This window comes from Lithobates pipiens, unplaced genomic scaffold, assembly GCF_037356315.1.
Source record: "Lithobates pipiens isolate NorthernLeopardFrog02 unplaced genomic scaffold, aLitPip1_a1.2 Scaffold_25, whole genome shotgun sequence".
Taxonomy (NCBI): domain Eukaryota; kingdom Metazoa; phylum Chordata; class Amphibia; order Anura; family Ranidae; genus Lithobates; species Lithobates pipiens.
This window is the reverse complement of record NW_027507787.1, coordinates 91,431,946-91,451,516: the sequence shown is the minus strand read 5'-3', so window position 1 is coordinate 91,451,516 and position 19,571 is coordinate 91,431,946. Positions and strand designations below refer to the sequence as shown.

At 44.1% G+C, this 19,571-nt stretch overlaps 1 protein-coding gene across 1 annotated transcript in view; it reads left to right on the top strand.

Moving 5' to 3' along the window:
• Positions 1-19,101, top strand: part of SSH3 (slingshot protein phosphatase 3) — a 94,255-nt gene extending 75,154 nt beyond the window's left edge. Inside the window, exons 13-14 of the mRNA XM_077454674.1 lie at positions 7,555-8,014; positions 18,612-19,101. Coding sequence (XP_077310800.1) covers positions 7,555-8,014; positions 18,612-18,866 — 715 coding nt within the window. The 3' untranslated portion in view covers positions 18,867-19,101. The remainder of the gene's footprint in view (positions 1-7,554; positions 8,015-18,611) is intronic.
• The last annotated feature ends 470 nt before the right edge of the window (positions 19,102-19,571 follow it).

Sequence of the window (19,571 nt, the reverse complement as noted above, 5' to 3'; positions counted from 1 at the left end):
ACAAACCAATTATTATACACTTAACGGAATTTTTTTTACCAAAAACATGTAGCAGAATACATTTTGGCTTAAATTTTTGACAAAATTTGATTTTATTGGATTTCTTTTAAAATAGAAAAAAGAAAATATTGTTTTTTTTTCCAATTTTCCGCTTTTTTGCGCTTATATCGCAAAAAAATAAAAAACGGAGTCGTGAATAAATACCACCAAAATAAAGCTCTATTTGTGCGAACAAAATGATAAAAATTTCATTTGGGTACAGTGTAGCATGACCGCGCAATTGTCACTGAAAGCGCGAGAGCGATGAAAGCTGAAAATTGGGCTGGGAAGGAAGGGGGCGAAAGTGCCCTGTATTGTGGTTAAAGAGAGCATGGACTCAAAAAGTTAAGCTTTTCTGTTCCACAGGAAACCTCCAGATATGTCAATTGTGCCTAAGCAGTGCCCTAAAAATGTACCATTTTGTTGAATTTGTTTTCAAAAATACCAGTAAACTTTCTGTGCCTATACACCACTGTATCCTAAAGGCTCGTACACACTATAAAAAAAATTGGGCACATGTTTTTGTCCAAGAAAATCTCATTTAGCGTGTACTCTACACAACATTTGACTGCCGATTCCGAATTTTCGTACGAAACTTCCCAAAGGGACAAACTCCAAATTTTTTTCTCATACAGGAACTGAACAAACAATTTTCGTTTTTAATGTGTACCTCTAACAAGAAAAATCAGAAAAGAGAGACTGCACATCATCAGAAACAAACAACAAAAAAGCCTTTGTCGTACGAGAATATTCGTAGAATTTTCTTTCTTCAGTTCCGATTTGCTTTGCATCAAGAAACCTCAGACGAACGTTCGCCTGATTTTCTCATAGGGTGTACCCCACTTAAGCCTCATAGCTGTTTATCTGTACAGTAGTGTGAATTTTGGGAATCTTGGCTTCCTCTGCCTTGAATATTACCCTCACTAGTCATCAGATCACCAGTCCTAGATCTGGTGACAGGGTCTTTTTAAAGTATAATACTTTGCATTTTATACATCTCAATCCTTTTTGTAAACTGGTATCGCATTTTCAGTACGCCAATCAGTTGCTTCTGTTCCAGTGTCCTCCTTTCTTTTTTTTTTTTCTCTTTTTTTTTTTTATAATTAGCTTGCCTATAACTGAGCTAAGTTCGCTGAGGTGAGCCATCTGCACCTGGTGATTTTGTTCATATTAACCACTTGCCGACCAGCTCACGCCGTTATACGTTGGCAAAGTGGCACTGGTGCACAAAACGATGTACGCGTACATCACTGTGTCATCGGCGCACGCGGGTCCCACGGACTCTGTGTCCGCCAGTGGCCTGCGATCGTGGCACGGAGAGGCAGAACGAGGAGATGTAAACCAGGCATTTCCCTGTTCTGCCTAGCAACATGACATGGATCTACTGCTCGGGAGTGATCAAGAGCAGTGATTGGTCATGTTCTAGTGAGCCCATCCCCCCTACAGTTAGCACACACTGAGGGAACACACTTAACCCCTTGATCGCCCCCTAGTGTTTAACCCATTCCCTGCCAGTGACATTTACACAGTAATGCATTTTTGTTTTCTGTGCATGTTTATAGCACTGATTGCTGTATAAATGACAATGGTCCCAAAATAATGCCATAAGTGTCCGATCTGTCCGCCACAATGTCGTAGTCATGATAAAAATCAGATTGCCACCATTACTAATAGATAAAAATGCCATTAATCTATCCCCTATTTTGTAGACACAATAACTTTTGCTCAAACCAATCAATATACGCTTGTTGCGATTTTTTTTATTTATATAATATTTTTAAAGCTGTAGAAGAATACATATTGGTCTAAACTGAGGAAGAAATTGTGTGTGTTTGATATTTTTTTGGGGATATTTATTCTAGCAAAAAGTAAAAGATATTGCGCTTTTTTTTTTTTTTTTTTTTCAAAATTGTCCCGCTTTTTTGTTTATATCGCAGAAGATAAAAACTGCAGAGGTGATGAAATACCACCAAAAAGAAAGCTCTATTTGTGGGGAAAAAAGTAAATTTTGTATGGGTGCAACATGACCGCGCAGTTGTCAGTTAAAGTGCCGTATCGCAACAAAGGGCCTGGTCAGGAAAGGGGTAAATCCTTCCGGGGCTGAAGTGGTTAAATTTCTATAGTTTCTATAAGGTTAAGTCTCTCTCTCTCTCTCTCCCTTCAGATGTTAAGAGTGCCCCCTCATCCTTTGTAATGATCTTTTTTAAAGTGAGTAACTCTACACTAAGTTCACTATATGAACCACTTATAAACCCCCCCCCCCCCCCCCCTAGTCCCCTCTTCTTAAAAGAGAATACGTGAAGCTCAGCTAATTTTTCCTCATAACCAAGGTCTTCCATGCCTCCTATCATTTTGGTTGCCCTCCTCTGCACTTGTTTCTGTTCCCCAATGTTATTTGTGTGAACTGGTGCCCAAAACTGAACTGCATATTCTAGATGAACATGAATTTACAGCTTGGCATTGCATGCTATTATTAACCACTTGCTGACCGCTGCACGCTGATATATGTTGGCACAATGGCTGCGGTGGGCAAATGTACGTCCCCTTGTAATTGGCGAGGCTAGTGGACTCGCGCGGCCCCTGCGTACAGCGCAACCGTGCCCGCGTGCCCCCTGCATACAACATGAACATACCCCTGTGTCCAGCGTGATTGTGCCCACGGCTCCCGCAGACTCTATGTCCGCCGTGTCACGGAGAGGCAGAACGGGGTGATGCCTATGTAAACAAGACATTTCCCTGTTCTGCCTAGTGACATGACAGGGATCTACTGCTCCCTGTCATCAGGAGCAGTGATTGCTGTCATGTCAGTGGTAGCCCACCCCCCCCCCTCCCCCCAGTTAGAATCGCTCCCTAGGACACACTTAACCCCTTGATTGCCCCTAGTGTTTAACCCTTTCCCTGCCAGTGTCATTTACTTTAACAAATTCCTGAAGTGGGGAGGGAGGTTAAAGTAGTCCTGTGTTTCTGTACAGCAGTCCGGTTGATCTTCAGCTAGCCCTTGATGTTTAAAGGGGTTCTAAACCCTTGTGCTTTTTCACCTTAACTGGTCGCTGACCAGCCTCTGCAGTTTTACTGCAGCATATGCCTGGAGCCAATGTAATTGCCCGGCGGGCGCCATGACCGCTTGGCATCCGGGATCGCTCGTGACGGAGCGAGAACCGGGACCTGTGTGTGTGTGTGTGTGTGTGTAAAGGAGGAGACGGATCGTGTGTTCATACAACGTGTCAGTAATCAGTGCATTTTTTTTAAGCACTGATCGCTGTATAAAGGAGAATGGTCCCAAAATAGTGTCAAGTGTCCGATGTGTCTGCCATAATGTCGCAGTCGCAATAAAACTCATATTGCCGCCGTTAATAATAATAATAAAAAAAAATAAAAATAAAAATGCCATAACTGTATCTCCCATTTTATAGTGTGTACGAGCCTTTAGGATACAGTGGTGTACACTTTTGCGCTAACCAATCAGTATATGCTTATTTTTATTTATTTTTACCAAAAATATATGTAGAAGCATACATATCAGCTCAGACTGAGGAAGAAATTTGTATTTTTTTTATATATATATTTAGGGGGATACTTATTATAGCAAAAAGTAAAAAAAATGCCTTTTTTTCAAAATTGACGCTTTTTTTGGTTTATAGCACAAAAAATAAAAACTGCAGAGGTGATCAAATACCACCAAACAGCAAACATCTCACGACTGCACAATTGTCAGTTAAAGCGATGCAGTGCCGAATTGCAAAAAGTGCTCTGGTCAGGAAGGGGGGTAAAATCTTCTGGGGCTGAAGCGATTAAGCTTATGATCTTCCAGAACACCCAGATCCTTCTCCACTATAGATTCCCCCAGTTGTACTCCCCTAGTATGCATCAGGCATGCATGTTTTTAACCCAAGTGCATAAGTTTACATTTATCAACATTAAACCTCATTTGCCACATAGTTGCCCAATTAAATGGTGCATTGAGGTCAAATGTAAGTTGGAGACATCCTGTAAGGATTCTACTACGTAGCTTGGTATCATCTGCAAACGCATAAATAGTAAGTTTTAATCCCCAAATCTATATAATTCATAAATGGTTTAAAAAGTAATGGCCAAAGGCAGGACATTTTACTGGCTGTCTAGTACATCTAGATGACCCTGAGGCTTGGTTTAGACTATTGTAATGTCAGACATTGATTGTGATTCACATTGCACTTTTGTGCAGATCACATGCGATATCTGTGCGAAGTGAATTCAGCCATACAGATTATATGGCTGAATTTGCATCACGTTCAGAACAAAATGGTGCTGGACCTTTTTTTTTTTTTTTTTTTTCTTTTTCTTTTTTTTTTGTCCGCACTGAAATTGGATGAACATCCATGCAATACAGAAACTGCACAATTTCACAGTTCACACTGTGACCTGCGAACCGATCTGGAGGTGTCATTAACTTTGTATTGACACCTGCAGCGGTTCACATAGGGCAGTGTACACTGCCTGGGAGAGACATTTGATGCCGGAACCCACACAGGAATCACACTGGTTCTCGCATCGCATATGTGTGACCCCAGCCTAAAGGATGTGTAATCCGCATCAATGACTTACTTAGTTTGAAGTCAGACTATAATGTTGTAGTGAAGCAACTTCTCTATTATGCCATCCTATTTTATATGTATGCGTTAATATTTTGTTGACCTACGCATAAAAGTGCTTTTATAATTGTCATTGTCCTACTAAAATTTTAAATAATATTTAACCACTTCCAGCCCAAGGACGTCATATGACGTCTTTGACTTTGAGTGGGAATATCTGAATGATGCCTGCAGCTACAGGCATCATTCAGATATCATATTTACAGCCAAGGTTTCTGTGCACCGTAAGAATGATCATAATAGCAGTTTAGCCGCTTGATCATTCTTACAGGTGGTGGAGGGGACATCTCCAAACCCCTCCCCCGGCGCCCTCCTCCGGTGCCTCTCCGGGCTCGCTCGTAGGATCGGAAATCCCCCACATCTCTCCATAAAGTGAACCCATCACGTGCCGTTCCTATTAAAAGGGATGTTTACAATCCGTGTAATAAAAGTAATTTAAAATTTTTTAAGTAAAATAAATTTTTTTTTTACGTGTCACAGTGTGCACCGAAGCGAACACACACGTAAGTCACGCCCGTATATGTAAATGGCGTTCAAATCGCACATGTGAGGTATCGCCACGTGCATGACAGCAAGAGCAACAATTCTAGCACTATAGACCATGTCTAACTCCAAACTGGTAACCTGTAAAAAAAAAAATGTAAAGCTTCACCTATAGAGATTTATAAGTACTGAAGTTTTGTTGCCATTCTACAAGTGTGCGCAATTTTAAAGCGTGACATGTTGGGTATCTATTTACGCTGCGTAAGCCATGGCTGGGCACTTAAAAAGCAACATACAGGTACGTGCTTGTGCCTAGCCGTGCCATTCTGCCGACATACATCGGCGTGAGGCGGTCCTTAAGTTGTTAAATAAAAAAACGCGTTTGAAAAATTGTTGAGCAAATAAGGTGTGACATAAAAAGTTGCAACGACCACCATTTTATTCCTTAGGGTCTCTGATAAATTAAAAATAAATAAATAAAGTTTGGGGCTTCTGAGTAATTTTCTAGCAAAAAAGATTTTTACATGTAAGAGAGTAGTGCCAGATTAGTATGGAAGTGGTTAAAATAAATAAATGTCCCAAGACTAAACCTTGGGTTACAACACTATAAGCTTTTGACCAGTGATTCTCAACCAGGGTTCTGTCAGCAGTGAGCAATTTCTGCCTCTGAGATAAGTTCCCACTGTCACCATTGACCTTTTTAACCATTTGTAAGGAGGTAATTCTTTCCAATGACCACAAGTGTAAGGACCATTCTTCCCACTTACCATCACACTAATGTATCATGAGTTGTATCATGAGTTGTAGATTTCAAATTTTTAGCAGGGGTTCCCTGAGGCTGTAGAACTATTTCAAGGGTTCCTCTGTGTTGAAAAGGTTGAGAGAGGCTGCTTTAGATCATAATATACAGTATCTGACAAGTGAGTACACCCCTCACACTTTTTTTTTTTTTTTTTGTAAATGTTTTATTATATCTTTTCATGTGACAACACTGAAAAAATGACACTTTGCTACAATGTAAAGTAGTGATTTTTACTTATGTGTACTGATATGGTGTGCACTTAGGACCCCCATCCATAGAATGCCCCTGACACCTGGATGAGTCATATACATACAGATAATCTGAAAATCAAATCGCAGCCAATCACATGCTAAAAATATTTCATTCCATTCCCATCAGCACTTTCTGAAATCTTATCGCCCACATCTATAGATTGTGCAGCCTATCCCAAATCCTGGACGTGACTCCACCCCCCCCCCCCTCATAGTAGCCGCCTCACCTCAGGCTCAAGGAAGTGCAGGTGGACACTGGACAGGCTCCTCTCTGACGTGCGGTGCTCATGCTCCCTTCCCTCAGGCTCAGGCTCTGAGCCACATGGTGCTGGAGAAGATGGAGGAAGATGGGAGCCACAATTGAGTCTCTAGGCGTGGAGGAGGAATTTTAACTCATCCTCCACTCTGAATGCTGGGGCCTCGCCTCACACTCTCCTTGTGACATTGTGAAGTCACTGGTTGCTAGATGGCAAGCGATCCTAGCAACCAGTGCAGTGGCTGCAGTAGAGGCCAGCAGATCATCGGCCTGCCTCCTTGGACTAGCACTGTGAGACCCAGGGTTTTTGGGGGGGGGGGGGCACCCAGGGCTATAGCCCGGGTGAACCCACTTTCCACGGCACACAGTTTGAGAAACATTGATCTTTAGTCACAGTAGTTGTTTTAAATGAATACTTGTCAAACTTAAGAAAATGCACATTTTAATATTTAGAAGTTTTTTTTTTTCTGCTTAATATACCAGTGAAAGGGGTTTTTTATTTTTAATCCTTTATAGAAGTGCATGAAATGCCTTTTTAATTCTCAGACTACAACTACCAGAATTCTGAGTAGAAGTAGATGCGCACAACCTCCGGCTTCCTCACATACGTTTCATCGATATGGCATCATAGGGGGTACCTTTTTTAATTAATTCTGATATCCTGTAAGCAGTTATCTGCCTGTGCTATATTTTTTCTGCTGCATGCTTATCAGTTGCATTGTTCTCAGCTATTCCTGTGGACTACAGAACCCTGCTCCATGTGTTATGGAGAAGAGAAGGTGAGGTGGTCTGTAGTCCTAATACACTTTTTGTCCAAGGCTGACAACATTGTTCCTCCAATGATGCAGTGTGGTCAGTGAGCATTGTCACTGTAGAGCAGGAAGGGCTACTTGAAGGATCACCAAGTGAAAATAATGGAAAGAAAATCCAGAAAAAACGAATGTAATCAGTAATCTATTTTTTGTTTTTTTATTTTGGTCTTTAACTTTTAGGCATTTCTTACAATATTTAATACTTTTATAGCCAAAATGCATAAAGTAATCTAATTTTTTATATCCCATCTTTTTCACATTTCCTGGTCACTGATTGCAGTAAACAGCGACACAGTTATTTGTGGGACCCCAGCTCTGCAACTGCCATTTCGAGGTACCCCAGCCCTCCGGATTCTTTACCTACACTATCCTCCGCGCCTAAACAAAAGATGAACCTGCGTTTTCTTATGAGGTCTATCAGTGAGATGGACGTTACTGACTCCACCCCTGAGATGAAAGTAAACCCAATAGAAAGGGAGAGGTGTGCCTCAGACATAGGCAGTAGCCAACTGGAAGGCTTTGACATTGTGCCTGAAGAAGAGGATAGGCTATCAAACCAACTGGATAGTCTGCCATCACTGCATAACAGCTTGCTAGAGAGAAACAATAGTTCAATGGATCAAGATGAGAGCCCAAGTACGATCGACCTGGATGAGCAAGATGGAGAATTGCCTGAATCCTCCACTAAGAACAACGCAAAATGTGCTGCAATGCAGGAGGAGAGTACATCATTGGATGAGGTTAGTGGAAGAACCAAAAATGACTATGCATTTTATTAGTAATATATTATAACATTTGATTCTTTATCCTTTAGCTTTAAAATTGATAGTTGCCTTTTGAAACCCTTTCGGGTTTTTCGTTGGCCACATTGTCCATGAAGCTATTATTCAAAGCCCTGTACTTACTGCTTTGTGATTTGGATTTTCACAAATCTGCCAGATGAAGGGACCATGTCAAAGCTTTAAGGAGTGTGTAATATATCATTTTTTTTATTTTTATTTTTTTTGTTATAATCCATAAAAAATTTTTTGGATGACTTGCTCTAAATCACCTGGAACCTAGAATTAAACAAAGGCAGGGTGTGCCTAAGCCTACTTGGGATCTCAAGACCATTCGCTTGGTAAACTAGGTAACCACTTTAATACTAAACTTCTTCAGGCAAGCAGCTAAATACAAAGATTAAATACCTAAAAGGGAGACCTTGAATTGTTCCTGCAGTTAGTGTTACTAAACCCACAGCAGTACAATCAGTCTGTATATGCAGTAAAGCATGCTTGTTATGCTCACTGGGGAACCCAAGGGGTTAATCCTTTGCGGTTTGTATATAGGCTGTTTGATCTTGTCACTCTGATCCTCTTCCACTGTCTCCAAAAAAGAACCTCCCTTTTTATAAGTGATCACGCACCCTCTGTTCAAAGCTGCATAAGAGCTGGGGGGAGAAGGAACGGCAGCACACTGAGCTTCCCAGTAAAAGTTTGAAGTGGGGGGTGGGCGTGTCAGGACAAAGCTAATCATTGGAGGACAGCAGGCTCAGTTTGCAACACAGCTAGAGAACTGACGATGTTGTACTCTCATGCCTAGTGTCATCAGTTTTTAAAAGGAAAGTGGAAGGATTGACAGGAACACCAGGGTTTTCACACTAAGGAAGCAATACAAAGAAAACAGGATGCTTTTTCATACAGCAGGCATATAGCAGGAATATGAAATGTTGGGTTGACATATTCTTTAATGAATGCTCAACTGTTTTTTTGTGTCTAAAATATCAGTCTGAAATTGAGTTAGGATTGGACACTGGCAAACAGAAAAAGCATAACCCAGCCTGCAGTATAACCCCTCTATACAGACTACGTTGGACTGGACAATTGCAGGGTTGGCCTGGAATGTGTTCTTCAGGCACTGGGCTCCGCTTTTTGGCACTTTCCAGACCTTGATGTAAGGTTGGTTTGTCCCTGTAGCTTCATTTCATTGTTTGAGAAAAGCTTTATTCCTGTTGTCTTATAGTCCCCAGCCATAGCTACACATTTTGTCAGGTTTCATCCTGATTGGGCTTAATCTCCCAATAAGGGCGAAATGCATCAGAGGGGGTGGCTATGGGCCGAGGACTGTTAAGTAGGCCATATATTATACAATTTTTCCTATTCAATTTCCTTTAGATTTTCCTTCAACTATGTACTGAAAAGGCTTGCCTGATTATATACAAATTGAAAGTGTTTAGGTCTGACCTCATATTAGAAGTTTTCGTAAATCTGGAAAATTGAGACATGTCAAAGCCATTGTTTCTAATATTTAGGGACTTGTTAATGACTGAAATGGTACCATTGGATTGGCGTAGGGCCAATGTGGTGCCAATATTTAAAAAGGGATCAAAGTCTTTACCAATAACTATACACCTGTTAATTTAACTTCAGTAGTCAGGAAGATACTGAAGAGTTTAATAAAAGACGACATAGATGAGTTCTTGCTAGAAAAAAATATTTTAAGCAACAGACAGCATGGATTCATGAAAGACAGGAGTTGTCAGACGAACCTGATTTCTTTTTGAGACGGTAAGTAAAACCTTGGACAGAGGGGTGGTAGTGGACGTGGTATACTTGGATTTTGCAAAAGCGTTTGACACAGTTCCCAACACACTGCTAATGTGTAAGATAAAGTCTACAGGCTTGGAAAGATCAGTTTGTAAATGGATAGAAAACTAGCTAAAAGATAGAATTCAGAGTAGTGGTTAATGATTCTTACTCTGGTCCAAGGTTATCAGTAGTGTACCCCAAGGTTCCTTTTTAATACCTTTTTATAAATTATGTAGGGTCTGGGATTAAAAGTACCATTTCAGTGTTTGCAGATGACACCAAGCTGTGATGGAATAACGTCTTTACAGGATATCTCCAATTTACAAGCCGACCTCAATGCACTGTCTAATTGGGTGACTAAGTGGCAACTGAGGTTTAATGTTGATGTAAATTTATGCACTTGGGGGCTAAGAATATGCATGAATCTTACACACTGGGGGAATCCATAGTGGAGAAGGATCTGGGGGTTTTGGTAGATCATAGGCTCAATATTAGCATGCAATGTCAAGCTGCGGTTTCCAAAGTGAGCAAAGTCCTTTTTTATTAAGAGAGGTATGGACTCCAGAGATCGAGATTACGGAAAATTGTTATCCATACTTGCCGTAATTTTTTCTTTTCTGGATCCTCCCCATGTCAGCCTACTATGGGTCAGCTCCGCCCTCTCTGACCCCTCCAGGACCACCTTTTTCTTTTTTTAACAACACGGTTGGTTTTATTGAGAAGACATCACAGAACAATAAATATACAGACATCACAACAGGCTTGTACATTACAGAAGTCACCAAAGACTAATACAACATAGCTAGAGGACCAATGAAGCAGTGAGCACCAAGAAGGGGCCTGTAGCCGGGTACATAATTGCCACAATAATGAAAAGGAAAAACAAGAAAAGAGGGAGGGGGGGAGGAGAGAAGGGTAGGGGGGGAGAGACGGGGGGCAGCACCCCCACATTCAATACATCAAGTTTTCAGAACTGTTCCACCCAAGATAACCATACTTGGTCAAACTTTTGCAGGCACCCTCTAACCAGGTAGGTCAGTTTATATAGGGGAGGACAGCATTAACCGCTTCATCCCACGACTCCACCATGGGGGGGGCGAAGACTATATCCAGTGCCGAAGAATTTCCTTCCTGGCGTAAAACGCCAGGAGTGAAAGCAACAGCTTGCTGTACCGTGATCGCTGATCGTCATCCTGAATCCCTAGAAGGGCAAATTCGGGTGACATAGGCACTCCCAACTGTAGCCGATTGTTAATACATTCAAAAACGGCCCGCCAGAACCTTACAATACGGGGGCATTCCCAAAACATATGTAGGAAAGTACCATTAGGGTAGTGACACTTGGGGCACTCCGGAGACCTATGGGGATAGATTCTGTGCAGTCTCTGCGGTGTAAAGTACACTCGGTGCAAACATTTTGTATGGATTAACCTGTCTCTAGAGGAGATCAGCAACCGGGACCCATCTTCAAAACACTCCTCCCAAGCTTGCCTATCCAAACTGGGGATGTCCGCATGCCACTTGTCCCAGAGGGTGTTCATCCTAGGAGAATCAGAGCACAACAGGACCTGGTACAGTGTGGTAAGAGTCTTTTTAAGGGATTCCTGCGCCATGGTATCCTAAACTGGGTCTGCCCGCAGCACAATAGGTCTAGGGAACTGAGCCCTGGCCGCATGCCTCAGCTGATAATATCTGAAAAGCATAGCCCCAGGAAGCCCCGATCTCTCCACCAGACTCCTTAAGGGAAGCAAGGACCCCTCATCATAAACATCCCGAAGGGTCCGAATGCCATAGCGGGCCCACAACTGCGGGTCCGGTATGGACTGGAAGTGAGGAACACCCGGGTTGCCCCACAACGGGGTAAAGGGCGAATACTGGTCCTCCCGCAGGAATCTCTTCCTGGCCACCGCCCATACCCGTAAAGTTGTTTTGGTAGGGGACGGAAGGGACCGATACGCCCTGGGACCCCTGTACACCAGATTCCCGAGCTCTCGCAAGGAACCAAGAACCGCCGCCTCAAGGCCCACCGCTGCATTGGTCCTAGATTGCTCAAACCACCATCTCACCGAAACTAAGATCGCTGCCCAATAGTAGATTTGCAGATTTGGCATAGCCAGTCCCCCACACCGAACTGGCAGCTGAAGGGTAGTCCTGGCTAGTCTAGGGGACCGGCCACCCCACAGAAAAGTGCTCATGTGTCCCTCCAGCTCTCCAAAAAAGGAACCAGGGAGCCACACCGGGCAATTTGCAGAACAGATACAGAAACCGCGGGAGGAACATCATCTTGAGGATGTTAATCCGCCCCAGTAGGGATAGAGGTAACTCCCTCCATCGAACGCAATGTTCCCTAAGTTTCCCCACCAGGGGCTGAAGATTGAGACGATAGAATGCCCGAAGCTCCCTCGTGATCACTACCCCCAGATATCTAAACTCCTCCACCCAAATCAGAGGGGTCGGTGACTGCGACGCACGCGCCCTGAGGATCTAGCGGGAAGAGGACAGATTTAATCCAGTTAATTTGGATTCCCGAGTATTTGCCAAATTCAGTGAAGATGTTTAGAGCTGCCTGCAATGAGGATGCATCTTGTAGGTACAGCAGGGCATCATCCGCATACAGCGAGATTTTCTCCTCCAGAGGGCCCACCCGAAGCCCCTTCACCGCAGCCGACCCCCTAATCAGAATCGCCAACGGCTCAAGGGCCAATGCAAAAAGGCTGGGTGACAACGGGCACCCTTGCCTGGTGCCCCTCTGGAGGAGAAAAAACACGGAAAGGGTGTCATTAGTAAGGATCCGGGCCCTCGGGCCTCCATACAACATTCGCAGCCATCCTAAGAATCTAGGGCCCATCCCAAACCTACGGAGCACCTCCCAGAGAGAGACCCATTCCACAGAGTCAAAAGCCTTCTCTGCATCCAGGGAGGCTATGACTCTGGTGCCAATGTTGTCATGAGGCATATCCAGATTAAGAAATAGCCTACGAATGTTGATGTCGGTGCCCTTCCCCGGCATGAACCCCGTCTGGTCCTGGTGAACCAGGTCCTCAAGCACCCGCATCAAGCGGAGTGCCAAGACCTTCGCTAGTAACTTAGCGTCTGCATTAAGCAGCGAAATAGGCTGATAAGCGGCACAGTCTTCAGGGTCCTTGCCCGGTTTGGGCACCAGCACCACCACTACCTCAGTCATAGAGTCTGGGAGGGAACCCGAGTCAGCAAATTGGGAAAGGAGGGAGACCAGCCTCGGGGCCAGTAGCTCCTGGTGCGTTGAATAGAATTAGATTGGAATACCATCAGGTCCTGGGGCCTTGCCAGCCTGCATACAACCCATGGCTATCTGTACTTCCTCGAGCGATATTCCGATCTTGGTCCTTCCTCTGAGTCGAGTCCAGACACGGGAAATCCACCCCATCCAGGAACCCAGCTAATTCCCCCTCCGTGTAAGCAACTCTGGAGTACTAGAGCTCCCGATAATACTGTAGAAATCTAGTGTTGATCGCTTCAGGGGTAGTCAAGGGGGAACCATCAGCGTCCCTCAGCCTCCCGATGTGGGTCATAGCGCATTGTCCCCTGGCCAACCAGGCCAGAAGCCTCCCATTTTTATCCCCGAATTCGAACACCCTCTGGGCACTGGACAGCATGGATTTCTTGGTCAGGTCAATCCTAAGCAACGATAACTCCCGAAGGGTACCCTGCCATGTAGTATAATTAGTAGGGTTCGGGCTGGTGACAAACCTCCCCTCCTGTTCCTGCGCTCGATCCTCTAATTGCCACAGACTGCACATACTCCCTTTTCCGTTTACTGATCCTTCTCATATGCTCGCCCCTGACCCATGCCTTGAAGGCATCCCAGGTGCACAAGGGGTCAGCGGAGCCCTCGTGCAACCAGAAGTCACACAGCGCCTCTGGCATCTCGTCCCAGATTCCCACCTCCACAATCCAGTACTTCGATAGTCTCCACAACCCCCGACCTGCCGGCCCCTCCACCCCAACTGACATCAGCAAGGGAGCATGATCCGATATGCCCCGGGAGAGGATCTCAGCCGAGACCGTCTCCCGGAGCATACCAGAGGACGCAAAAGCCATGTCCAACCTGGACAGTGTCCGATATGTGGCGGACAGGCAGATAAACTGTGCGTCAGAGGGGTGGAAGTGCCGCCACAGGTCAGTTAAACCAAATGCAGAGGCCCAGCTTAACAACTCAGCACTGGACAGGGGAGAGGGGCGGAGCCTATCCAAGGCATTTGACATGACCAGATTAAAATCCCCAACCAATAGCACTGACTGGCACTGACGGGGGCTGCACTGACGGGCACTGATGAGGTGGCACCAATAAGGTGGCATTGATGGGCACTCATGGGCACTGATAGGTGGCACAAATTGGCACTGATAGCTGGCACGGATTGGCATGGATAGGCGGCACAGTTTGGCATGGATGGGCACTCTTTACCGAGATCGTAGTTGTGGGGTGTCGGACTGAAACCCCGCAACAACGATCGCCGCGATGCGCGCCCCCGGGGGCGCACAGTGGCTCAAAATCCTGAGGACGTCCTATGACGTCTGGTCAGGATTTTGAAACCACTTTGCAGCCGTCATTTGCCTATAGGGTGGGCGGCAAGTGGTTAAATCTGTCAATTCTGCGATCCATGGGGTGTCTGAAAAAAACAATACTCCATTGGCAACGTAATATGGTGGGCCAGACTGCCTTTGCAATGACGCATCCACCCTAGGCGTAGTTAGGCGTAGTGTCCCATAGCTCAGCATCCTTTGCACTGAACGGAAACAAACTCTATTGTGGACGTTGAGCTTCTTCTCCGGCCTAGCCTATTCATCTTCCACCACTTCCTGAATATCAAAAATGAGAGGAAAGGAAGGCAAAGTGCTTTTTAACTTGGAGGGGAGGCCTCCTCTTGCCACTGCAACACTGCTTCCAGGGGGGGGGGGGGGGAGGAGAGAGACTAACGCAAAATCAAATGTATGCGATTCTGGCCCCACTTCGATTTCAGAGGAATCCAGGCCTCTATCCACATTTGGGTTGAAACAAACTGATACCCCCCCTGATCTGAGTCTGCAGAAGCTGAAAATTATGCAGTGCAAGTGCTTTTCTTAGACACGCTTTTTAACCCCTCCTTGACTGTGGTTTTAATATAGGATTTCACCTGCCGTGCATCCGCCGCATTGTCTCGTGCTGCTTTCTTGAAGCAAAAGGCGGCATATCGGCTTCCCTGGAAGAACGTCAGCTGAACAGGCCCAGCAGCATTTTTCTTCTGACTGGCCTGGTGACAAAAACCTAGCCGAAGAAGAGGGCCGCTGCCTGTGCCCGGATTTGATTTTTAGAGACTTTCCAATGGCTTAACCTCTCTTGGCCCGGTTGCGAGCGACTGCAGCGAAGCAAAGGTGAAGGAGATCTGGATGCTGTGGGCAATTATCCAGCTGCGTGCGACATTGCAATTTGTCATGTATCTATTTATTTATTTTTTTTCTGAGACTGCGAAGCAGCTTTGGAACCTCTTTGTGGGCGTTTATCCCACACTGTGCTCTTCTCTCTGCAAGAGACCAAAGAGGTGCTCCCTTTCAACAAAAAAAAATCAGTTCAAAAACCTTTCCATGGAATCTTCAGTGCTAAATACAGGCAGAATTCCAGATAGTCCTGCAAGGCAAGAGTAAGCTTGGGACTTCCTATTGGTAAGGCTTAGCTACAGCATGAAGCCAGAGAGACACCAGCAGAGCAGAAAACTGATCAGCTGGAGCCAGAACGCCGGCGCAGGACTGCCAGGTCCACCCCTAAAAGGCAGAATAGCACCACGAATTGGCGGCGAGCGTCCCGGTGGTTGCTCGGCAACTAGACGAGGAGGCCGACCTCTGACATTACCTGCCTGACTCGGAGATGCCCTGAGAATACACGTGGGGTGGCCTGTGCACTACAGATCCCAGTACCAGGCTGAAACGATAATAGAAACCAGGCTAGGAGTGCTCTATCTCTATCTCTATCTCGTACTTTATACCGCCCTGTAATATCAATGCACCAAGGGAACCCACCTCCTCTGGAGATTTACAGCCCATATGGGGGGGGGGGGGTCTTCTGAACCGGTAGAGGCTGAACCCAAACGGGGCGGAAAAAACTTGTCCCAATTATTCCATTCCTTTTTTCTTTTTAAAAGGCGTCCGGAGGGAGGATGAAAAAAGAACACTGGCCTAGACCGACAGCCACCCTTTATGGGCTAAGAAAAGGGTGGTCCATGAGGGGTCAGAGAGGACAGAGCTGACCCAAAGTAGGCTGACGTTGGGAGGTCCAGGAAATCGTTTTTCCCCTGTACAAATCATTAGTAAGACCTCATCTGGCATATGCGGTTCAGTTTTGGGCACCAGTTCTCAAAAAGGATATCCGGGAAGTGGAGAGAGTGCAAGAAGGGCAACCAAACTGATAAGAGGCATGGAGGAACTCGGCTATGGGGAAAGATTAGAGGAACTTGATATATTCTCTCTTGAGAATGGAGATTATGATCAAAATTTACAAATACATAAGTGGTCCATATAGTGAACTTGGTGTTGAGTTATTCATTTTAAGGTCATCACAGAGGACAAGAGGCCTGGATTATTTCCTAACTGTACATAATATAAGTACAGACATTTATAGGTAAAGTTGATCCAGGGAAAATCCGATTGCCTCTCAGGGGATTGGGAAGGAATTTTTTCCCTTGCTGTAGCAAATTGGATCATGATTTGCTGGGGTTTTTCGCCTTCCTCTGGATCAACTGTGGGTGAAGGATTGTGTATATGGGATTGTAATTTTTTTTTTTTTTTTTTTTTGGTTGAACTAGATAGACTCCTTTTTTTCAACTTGACCAACTATGTCCCATGAAGTATGACTTCTCCATACATTCACAAGTTTTTAAGGCACTTAATGACCTGTATAGAGGTGTACTGAGCTTTATGTGCTGCACTATGTATACTGACATTTATGGACGGTAGATGGAGCTGTTCTTCAACTAATTGGCTGACCAACTAATCGATTATGAAAATGACAACTATTTTTACAATCGATTGTCGATTTAGCAGTTTTAGCCCTACTCCAACTATATAACCAGTGGGGTGAACGGGGGGGGGGGGGGGGGCAGATTCCGCATCCACACAATTTATGTGGATGTAGAGAGCTCCCCTGCCAAGCTTTTGTATTCTGACTCCCCACCTTGTTGGTATACACAGTTTAGCACTACAGCTATTGGCTGCAAGTGCTGATCAAATGCTGGTTTTCAAGCATGATCGTTCAGCAGACGTCAGAGGAGAGGAGATAAATTCACACAGGCCAATGTGTGTATCTAGCTTTAACTACTTAAAGATCGCCCACCGCAGGGCGGCTCTAATGTGCGAGACAACGCACCTGGACATCATTTCATGCACTAGACGGGGGGGGGGGGGTGTCCCCATCAATTAGTTTGTTTTGCAAGACCTGGGACCCGCCGATCATTACCCAGAGAGGCAGATCACAGTTCTACCATGTAAACAAGGCAAATTGCCATTATGACAGGGATTTACTCAGTGATCCTGTGTTCCTGCTAAGCCGGAACATAGATCTCTGTGTTCCCCCAATCAGTTCATCCCCCACACAGTTAGAAAGCATCCCCTAGGGACACACTTAACTCTTGGATCACCCCTGGGGTTTACCCCTTCCCTGCCAGTGTCATTAGTACAGTAACAGTGCATATTTTTAACACTGATCACTGTTAGTGTCACTGGTTCCCAAAAAAGTGTCAGTGTCCTATTTTTGTCTGCCCCAATGTCGCAGTCCAGCGTTTTTTAGCAGATCGCCACCATTACTAGTAAAAGATAAATATAAATGCCATAAAATTATCCCATGGTTTGTAGACGCGATAACCATTTTTTTTACGAAAATATGTAGCAGAATACAAATTGGTCTAAATCGATGAAGACTTTTTTTATTTTATTGATGTTTTTAAAGCAGAAAGTAGAAAAACCTTTTTTTTGTTTGTCTTTGTTTTTTTTGTTTTTTTTTTCAAAATTTTCACTTTTTTGTTTTCCAGCGCAAAAAATAAAAAAACGCAGAGGTGATCAAATACCACCAAAAAAAAGCCCTATATGTGGGGAAAAAAGGACATCAATTTTATTTGGGCACAGCATCGCAAGATGGTGCAATTGTCAGTTAAAGTATAACAGTGCCATATCGCAAATGATGGTCTGGGCATGAAGGGGGTAAAACCTTCTGGGGCTGAAATGGTTAATAATCATCAGAATTCAGATTTATAATTTCATTCCTATCTTCTGACTAAATTTGGTTATATTCTGTTTATACTTGCTGGCAGGTCTGAAGTGTAATGAGGAACGGTTTCTCACCATAATATCTGCATCTTTTTGAGTAACACCTGGGGACTACTGGAACACTATTGGGCACTTGTATTTATGGAAGGGTATTAACACACCTTAGTGAAGAGTATTAGTGTCACCATTTTTGTAGGCATCAGCCTTTTGAGTATTTAGCACTTTATTAATTATTCCTAATCTGTGCACGTGAGAGAGGGTTGATTTTGGCGCACTATTGTTTATTTTTCTAATGTATTTCACTTGATGTGGCAGATCATCTTATGAATGGGTGCAGCTTGATCATTTTTCGTTTTTTTTCTATCATTTTATTATCACTATTTAATAGCTATTGGCGCTTGAGTATTCACTTTTAATAATTTGGTTATATTCTGACTCTGGTGACAAAAGATTGAATTTTATAGTCCTGAATTCTTTTTTTCAATGTTTATTTTTTTAGGTGTTTGTTTCTCCATCTTCGTCCCCCCGCTCTCAGTCCTCGGCAGCTCGTAGAAGAGCAAGACGCAAAAAAAAACTTCAGACTCAGCATCCAGTAGAGAACCCTCGAGTGGGCCTTTCGTCAAAGTCCGAGTCTGTGGCAGTGCTTGAAGGAGCAGGACTTGTATCTAAGCGTCTGCAGGAAGTAGAAGAAGAAGGCCGCAAATCTCGGATCATGCGACAGAGCAATGTTGGAGAGATGCCAGAGGAATTATAAACCTTCAAGGCTTCCACATGTGTTTTTGGCCAAAGGGAATGCAGGCAGTATTTGACCTGGGGGAGCATATTTTTATATTTTTGTAAAAAAAAAATATTTTTCCATTGCCATTACCACATGGTAGACAACGGAAGCTTTGAAAGAAAAGACTCAGGGATGGTATTTACATTTTATATCTGGTTATTTTTTAAATATGTTTGTCATAAGATTCATTTTAATAAATAAAATGGAGTCAGTTGAGTCTTTTAAAGACCAAACCTCTTCAACAGCACGGCTGGCACAGCAATGAAGCCTTAAATAGTAACATTGGCCATTATGCGAATGCTATGTCTCTTACACACACTGGCACACATCATACCCATGATGGTATATGCATTACTTTTTGTATATGATGAATAGAAGCTACCTGTACCTAACATTCAAAATCTAAGCCTCCCATATTGGAGTAGGAAAGGAACAGTCCAAATCGGGTTGGTTGCTGATAGGTTTTGTATTTCTGTCTGTCCAGTCTTGACATTTTACACAACCCTGCCTGGCAGGGCAGGAGACCTAGCTTTTTCCCTGCTCAAGTTCAGTACCATTTGTAGGTCTTGTCCCTCCCCCAGCACTGTGGTTGGATAGATAGGAGAAGCAACAGTCTGATGACCTCATCTCTATTAACCTCTACACGCCGACCACCTCCCAGCCCTTCAAGAGTTCTAAAAG